The following is an 8293-nucleotide window of genomic DNA, read 5'->3' as shown; positions in this document are numbered from 1 at the left end:
GTGGGGTTATATCCTTCCTGTTTGGCCCTGTCCGGGGGTATCATCGGATGGGGCCACAGTGTCTCCTGACCCCTCCTGTCTCAGCCTCCAGTATTTATGCTGCAGTAGTTTATGTGTCGGGGGGCTAGGGTCAGTTTGTTATATCTGGAGTACTTCTTCTGTCTTATCCGGTGTCCTGTGTGAATTTAAGTATGCTTTCTCTAATTCTCTCTTTCTCGCTTTCTTTCTCTCTCTCGGAGGACCTGAGCCCTAGGACCATGCGTCAGGACTACCTGGCATGATGACTCCTTGCTGTCCCCAGTCCACCTGGCCGTGCTGCTGCTCCAGTTTCAACTGTTCTGCCTGTGGCTATGGAACCCTGACCTGTTCACCGGACGTGCTACCTGTCCCAGACCTGCTGTTTTCAACTCTCTAGAGACCGCAGGAGCGGTAGAGATACTCTTAATGATCGGCTATGAAAAGCCAACTGACATTTACTTCTGAGGTGCTGACTTGCTGCACTCTCGACAACTACTGTGATTATTATTATTTGACCATGCTGGTCATTTATGAACATTTGAACATCTTGGCCATGTTCTGTTATAATCTCCACCCGGCACAGCCAGAAGAGGACTGGCCACCCCTCATAGCCTGCTTCCTCTCTAGGTTTCTTCCTAGGTTTTGGCCTTTCTAGGGAGTTTTTCCTAGCCACCGTGCTTCTACACCTGCATTGCTTGCTGTTTGGGGTTTTAGGCTGGGTTTCTGTACAGCACTTTGAGATATCAGCTGATGTACGAAGGGCTATTTAAATACATTTGATTTGATTCAACCTCTCCTCTCATTCTTCAACCTCTCCTCTCATTCTTCAACCTCTCCTCTCATTCTTCAACCTCTCCTCTCATTCTTCAACCTCTCCTCTCATTCTTCAACCTCTCCTCTCATTCTTCAACCTCTCCTCTCATTCTTCAACCTCTCCTCTCATTCTTCAACCTCTCCTCTCATTCTTCAACCTCTCCTCTCATTCTTCAACCTCTCCTCTCATTCTTCAACCTCTCCTCTCATTCTTCAACCTCTCCTCTCATTCTTCAACCTCTCCTCTCATTCTTCAACCTCTCCTCTCATTCTTCAACCTCTCCTCTCATTCTTCAACCTCTCCTCTCATTCTTCAACCTCTCCTCTCATTCTTCAAACTCTCCTCTCATTCTTCAACCTCTCCTCTCATTCTTCAACCTCTCCTCTCATTCTTCAACCTCTCCTCTCATTCTTCAACCTCTCCTCTCATTCTTCAACCTCTCCTCTCATTCTTCAACCTCTCCTCTCATTCTTCAACCTCTCCTCTCATTCTTCAAACTCTCCTCTCATTCTTCAACCTCTCCTCTCATTCTACCACTCTGTTATTTTATTCATGGTTTTATAGAGCAAGGGAGGGAAGGACAGGAGGGGAAATGGTTCAATTGATTGATTGGTCCAATGTGGTTGGTATGTTGATCGAGTGAGTCCAACCACAGCATCACTTTCCTCCGTGTGACACTGCCCGACCACAGCACCACTTTCCTCCGTGTGACACTGCCCGACCACAGCATCACTTTCCTCCGAGTGACACTGCCCGACCACAGCATCACTTTCCTCTGTGTGACGTTGCCCGACCACAGCATCACTTTCCTCCGTGTGACACTGCCCGACCACAGCATCAATTTCCTCCGTGTGACGCTGCCCGACCACAGCATCACTTTCTTCCGTGTGACACTGCCCGACCACAGCATCACTTTCCTCCGTGTGACACTGCCCGACCACAGCATCACTTTCCTCCGTGTGACACTGCCCGACCACAGCATCACTTTCCTCCGTGTGACACTGCCCAACCACAGCATCACTTTCCTCCGTGTGACACTGCCCGACCACAGCATCACTTTCCTCCGTGTGACACTGCCCGACCACAGCATCACTTTCCTCCGTGTGACACTGCCCGACCACAGCATCACTTTCCTCCGTGTGACGCTGCCCAACCACAGCATCACTTTCCTCCGAGTGACACTGCCCGACCACAGCATCACTTTCCTCCGTGTGACACTGCCCGACCACAGCATCACTTTCCTCCGAGTGACACTGCCCGACCACAGCATCACTTTCCTCCGTGTGACACTGCCCGACCACAGCATCACTTTCCTCCGTGTGACACTGCCCGACCACAGCATCACTTTCCTCCGTGTGACACTGCCCGACCACAGCATCACTTTCCTCCGTCTGACACTGCCCGACCACAGCATCACTTTCCTCCGTGTGACACTGCCCGACCACAGCATCACTTTCCTCTGTGTGACACTGCCCGACCACAGCATCACTTTCCTCCGTGTGACGCTGCCCGCTGAGCCAAAACTGGTTGAATCAACATTGTTTCCACATAATTTAAAAACAAAATCAATGTGATGACATTGAACCAATGTGGGAAACTGATTGAATTTGCAAAAAGCTATCAACGTAAGGAATTTCATATTTTTTTCACCACACATTTAACCTAAATCCAATGACATTAAATATTTTGTTGATTTCACATTGAATTCACATTAGTTGAAATGTAAATCAAAACTAGACATTGAATTGACGTCTATGCCCAGTGGGTGACTGATCTGAAACCAATCAGTTGATTGGTGGAGGTTGAAACAAATGGAGCCACTCTCTCTGTTAGTTCCTGTCTGTGGGCCAAGGTGACTGTGTTTTAACATTTTGATCTAAGAGCAGTGTCATTCCTTAAAAACAGGTATATCGATCTACCTCTGCAAACAATGCTGAGTCTCAGAGCAGAGGCCAAAGTGAGTCATATTTCACTCTAAAATGACAGAGTTCGGTTCTGAACAAACTGAGTAAAAAGACTCTAAAAAGTGTCTTCAACCCACCTGGTGCCTCAGCTACAAGCACACTCTGCACATGATCAAACAACCATTTATATGTCAGGACAAGAGAAGGGTACAACTTCTTGGAACTTCTCATCTGTTGCCCAATATTGCCTAACTGTTGTGCTGTTGCCTTCGGGGTCGAGCAGTCTGGTAGCAGTTGCTCTTTCTCTAGTCACTTCTCCATGATGTTTATCAGTGACCTCCTGTTCACCTTACTCAACAGACCTGGGTCATGTACTCTGTTACCCTTTTCTCTCACAGTAACTTTCCATTCACAAAGTTCCGCTTCACTCTTCATTGACCCCTAACATGTTTGTTTATTGTTCATTTAACATAATCAATTAGTTCTAATGTGGTGACAGGAAAAGTATATTTAAGCAATAAGGCACAAGGGGGTGTAGTATATGGCCAATATACCACAACCACCCGAGGAGATTTATTGTTATTATAAACTGGTTACCAACGTAATTATAGCAGTAAAAATACATGTCTTGTCATACCCGTGGTATATGGTCTGAAATACCACAGCTGTCAGCCAATCAGCGTTTAGGGCTTGAACCACCCAGTTTATAATTCAAGTTAGAACCCAACAATCACATGAAGAAGAGTTAAAGGGGCACTTCAGATCCTTCAAGGAGCACAGTTCCGTGTCGTCTTCAGTTACGGATCCTTCTGGAAGACATATACTGTGAAGAGCAGACATGTCTTTCTTGTGGAATCTATCAGCTCCATTACATCTATTCTGTTAAAAACGTTATACCTGCATTATTTTCATGGATTGATTATATTTCCCCTGACAGTGTGATTGATGGACATTTTGTTAGTATGTCCACTGCTGCTTGTATTGAAAGCAGTGTGACTGATGGACATTTTGTTAGTATGTCCACTGCTGCTTGTTTTGAAAGCAATGTGATTGATGGACATTTTGTTAGTATGTCCTCTGCTGCTTGTATTGAAAGCAGTGTGATTGATGGACATTTTGTTAGCATGTCCACTGCTGCTTGTATTGAAAGCAGTGTGATTGATGGACATTTTGTTAGTATGTCCACTGCTGCTTGTTTTGAAAGCAATGTGATTGATGGACATTTTGTTAGTATGTCCTCTGCTGCTTGTATTGAAAGCAGTGTGATTGATGGACATTTTGTTAGTATGTCCTCTGCTGCTTGTATTGAAAGCAATGTGATTGATGGACATTTTGTTAGTATGTCCACTGCTGCTTGTATTGAAAGCAGTGTGATTGATGGACATTTTGTTAGCATGTGCACTGCTGCTTGTATTGAAAGCAGTGTGATTGATGGACATTTTGTTAGTATGTCCTCTGCTGCTTGTATTGAAAGCAGTGTGATTGATGGACATTTTGTTAGTATGTCCTCTGCTGCTTGTATTGAAAGCAGTGTGATTGATGGACATTTTGTTAGTATGTCCACTGCTGCTTGTTTTGAAAGCAATGTGATTGATGGACATTTTGTTAGTATGTCCTCTGCTGCTTGTTTTGAAAGCAATGTGATTGATGGACATTTTGTTAGTATGTCCACTGCTGCTTGTATTGAAAGCAGTGTGATTGATGGACATTTTGTTAGTATGTCCACTGCTGCTTGTTTTGAAAGCAATGTGATTGATGGACATTTTGTTAGTATGTCCTCTGCTGCTTGTTTTGAAAGCAGTGTGATTGATGGACATTTTGTTAGTATGTCCACTGCTGCTTGTATTGAAAGCAATAAGTAAAAACAGAAAAAGAAAGCATTATGACAGTCCTTTTTATCCACTGCTTCTGTTCTGAGAAGGATATATTCCACCTCATCTAAAGCAACTACACGTTACATGTAAACAAATATTACCTTCAGCCTCGAAGCAAAACTGTATCTAGTTTGAAATATGTTTCACTATCAGTGTAGCCTGGGTACCAGTCTGGTTATCGAACATTCCACTACTTGTACTGCATGTCATTGCCAAATATGTTTTTTTTTAATTAGATTTTGTGCACAAATATTTAATTTTAAAAGCCTGCTATATTAAAGGAAGTGCCCTTCAATAAAGACCAAATGGAACATTCAACAAATCAGTTTTTTATATGAATAAAGTCTTGTTAAAACTGCCATTGCTTTTACTTTGCCATTATCTGCTGTTTTGTGGTGGGAAACTGAGCGGGTCGAGCATAACACGACATCCCTGTTACCCATTGAAAGACAGACTAGAAACACTTATTTTATTTCACCTCTGAGATGGGAAACATTTTTTTATTATGTTGAACATGTGCTCTTTATGAAAGAATGTTACATTTATGTGAAATCTGGAGGGAAAAAATCTGGAAGTTACATACTGAAACAACAATCATAAAGAGTCGTTATACCGCACTGAGCCAGGACAAGTGACGAGTGTTAGGTCAGCGTGTGGAAGAAAGATTTCTTATATTATCTGATCTTACCTTTTCATGTCCATAACGTCCTTGTCAAGGTAATTAAAACATACAAATGATTGACCATTTACTGGAATATAGAATAGAAAGAGTTTCACTGCAGAGATTCAAACATCTCGTGTCAACCTTCAGTACAGGTCAGTGACCCACTATTTGACAGGCTGTGCGTTTGTATGACTGTCTTTGGACCAGGCTTAGTAAGACCTGGATCCTTGTTGAAATAAGACCTTTCTTGACTAAGTTACTTCTAATCTTAAATGTGTGAGGTGAACCTTTGCCACCGTAAGACGAATGGAGAAATAGAAAGTCACATTTAGAACATTAGGACAGAGCTGAATTATGTCATTGCGCTTCTGTATTACTGTCATTGGAACAGGAACAGTTAGTCCTGGGTTCTTGTTGAAATCTCTTGTATCATATTTGACTGATTTCTCTCTCGTTTTTAGATATGGGGTGTGAGTGTGAGAATAAGAAAAGATGGCTGGTTGGTGTTTTTGTATCTTTGGTGTTGATCATCTTGTTGATCGTCGGTCTTTACTACGCAGTGGTGAGTTATTTATTCACTCTTCATTTATTATATTATACATATTTAACTGTCATTGATTGCCCTCGATCAGTGTTTACCAAACTCTATTACAAGCACCTTCATCGTGGGGTAGCCAAGCCAAGGCTCCATCATACAATCCATCCTCACCACTACTGCTGTATGCAAATGTGATTTCAAGCACTGGACTGTTTCCATTAAAAAAATCCTCTGGGATGTAGGGACCTGGCATGTCTTTATTTGACACTATGAAATGTTGTTTTTACAGTTCAAGCCGTTCACACTGGACATGGCACCAGATTCTGTTGATGACAAATATGATGGTTGCACAATGGAAATGTACACTAAGGCGGCCAAGTATCTCCAGGAAGAGAGAAATTCAAACTCAAAGTTCAATGAAGCCTGGAAGATAGCCGAACAAAAAGCAAAGTCACCTAAACGTGGTCTGAACAGAGAGCATTCCATTGCTATGTATTTGTACACAAATAACAAACCCAAAACCAAATCTAAATCACAATCCTTCTACTTTCACTTCAACAAAGCGGTTAAAAATGGCAAATCACTGTATGGAAAAACATTCCAGTACCATTCCCTGCACTTCTATCTGACTGATGCCATTCGCATCCTTAAACTAAGTCAAACAACATGTAGGACCACCTACCGCAGAACTGGCACGTATTTTGATCAGAGTGTTGTTGACAAAGAGATCCGTTTCGGTTCTTTCACCTCAAGCTCTCAACTCAAAACCTTATACACTTTCGGTAACGTTTCCTGCTTTGAGATCAAAACATGTTTTGGGGCTAACCTGACATATTACTCTGCCTATGCAAATGAGAGTGAGGTTTTAATTCCGCCCTATGAGGTATTCAAAGTCACTGAAGTCCAGAAGAACCAGTGGTGTGAGGTTGTCTACAAGGTAGAGAGCACTAGATCTCAGAGCAACCTGAATTGTAGATTGCTAAATGGAGTGCAATCAAACCAGAGAGGTAGCTTTTTTCCATTCAGCAGAATATCAGATAAGCCTGCAGGCTTCATAATGCTCTATTTTATGTTCATATTTACTGTATATTACTGATCATTCCCCAGCAATGTACAATGATACGTCATCTGAAACAAAGAAAACAGTTCCATCTAATTTGTGCTTTTACAAAGGTTCAGCTCTCAGATAAAAATGTTTAAAAAAAAACTGTTTTAACTTGCGTTGCTTTCTCAGTTAAGATTTATTTATTTTTTTCTCCTGACATTGTATAGTTAATCTGTGGATATTGTACAGTTAAATGACAGAGTTAGGTTCTGAACAAACTGAGTAAAAAGACTATAAAAAGTGTCTTAACCCCACTGGGTGCCTCAGCTACAAGCACACTCTGCACATGATCAAACAACCATGTATATGTCAGGGCAAGAGAAGGGTACAACTTCTTGGAACTTCTCATCTGTTGCCCAATATTGCCTAACTGTTGTGCTGTTGCCTTCGAGGTCGAGCAGTCTGGTAGCAGTTGCTCTTTCTCTAGTCACTTCTCCATGATGTTTATCAGTGACCTCCTGTTCACCTTACTCAACAGACCTGGGTCATATACTCTGTTCCCCTTTTCTCTCACAGTAACTTTCCATTCACAAAGTTCCGCTTCACCCTTCATTGACCCCTAACATGTTTATTTATTGTTCATGTAACATAATCAATCAGTTCTAATCTGGTGACATGAAGAAGTATATTTAAGCAATAAGGCACAAGGGGGTGTAGTATATGGCCAATATACCACAACCACCCGAGGAGATTTATTGTTATTATAAACTGGTTACCAACGTAACTATAGCAGTAAAAATACATGTTTTGTCATACCCGTGGTATATGGTCTGAAATACCACAGCTGTCAGCCAATCAGCGTTTAGGGCTTGAACCACCCAGTTTATAATTCAGGTTAGAACCCAACAATCACATGAAGAAGAGTTAAAGGCACTTCAGATCCTTCAAGGAGCACAGTTCCGTGTCGTCTTCAGTTACGGATCCTTCTGGAAGACATATACTGTGAAGAGCAGACATGTCTTTCTTGTGGAATCTATCAGCTCCATTACATCTATCCTGTTAAAAACGTTATACCTGCATTATTTTCATGGATTGATTATATTTCCCCTGACAGTGTGATCGATGGACATTTTGTTAGCATGTCCACTGCTGCTTGTATTGAAAGCAGTGTGATTGATGGACATTTTGTTAGCATGTCCACTGCTGCTTGTATTGAAAGCAATGTGATTGATAGACATTTTGTTAGCATGTGCACTGTTGCTTGTATTGAAAGCGATGTGATTGATGGACATTTTGTTAGCATGTGCACTGTTGCTTGTATTGAAAGCAGTGTGATTGATGGACATTTTGTTAGCATGTGCACTGCTGCTTGTATTGAAAGCAGTGTGATTGATGGACCTTTTGTTAGCATGTGCACTGTTGCGTGTATTGAAAGC

At 42.1% G+C, this 8293-nt stretch overlaps 1 protein-coding gene across 1 annotated transcript; it reads left to right on the top strand.

Annotated features, from left to right (window-relative positions):
- Positions 1 to 5685: 5685 nt before the first annotated feature.
- LOC139567794 (ecto-ADP-ribosyltransferase 5-like) lies at positions 5686 to 7781 on the top strand. The gene is made up of 2 exons (XM_071389316.1): positions 5686 to 5836; positions 6102 to 7781. The coding sequence occupies exons 1-2, from the start codon at positions 5738 to 5740 to the stop codon at positions 6906 to 6908; spliced, it is 906 nt and encodes a 301-aa protein (XP_071245417.1). The 5' UTR covers positions 5686 to 5737; the 3' UTR covers positions 6909 to 7781.
- The last annotated feature ends 512 nt before the right edge of the window (positions 7782 to 8293 follow it).

This window comes from Salvelinus alpinus, chromosome 1, assembly GCF_045679555.1.
Source record: "Salvelinus alpinus chromosome 1, SLU_Salpinus.1, whole genome shotgun sequence".
In the NCBI taxonomy this organism is placed as follows: domain Eukaryota; kingdom Metazoa; phylum Chordata; class Actinopteri; order Salmoniformes; family Salmonidae; genus Salvelinus; species Salvelinus alpinus.
This window is presented reverse-complemented; position numbering and strand designations above follow the sequence as displayed.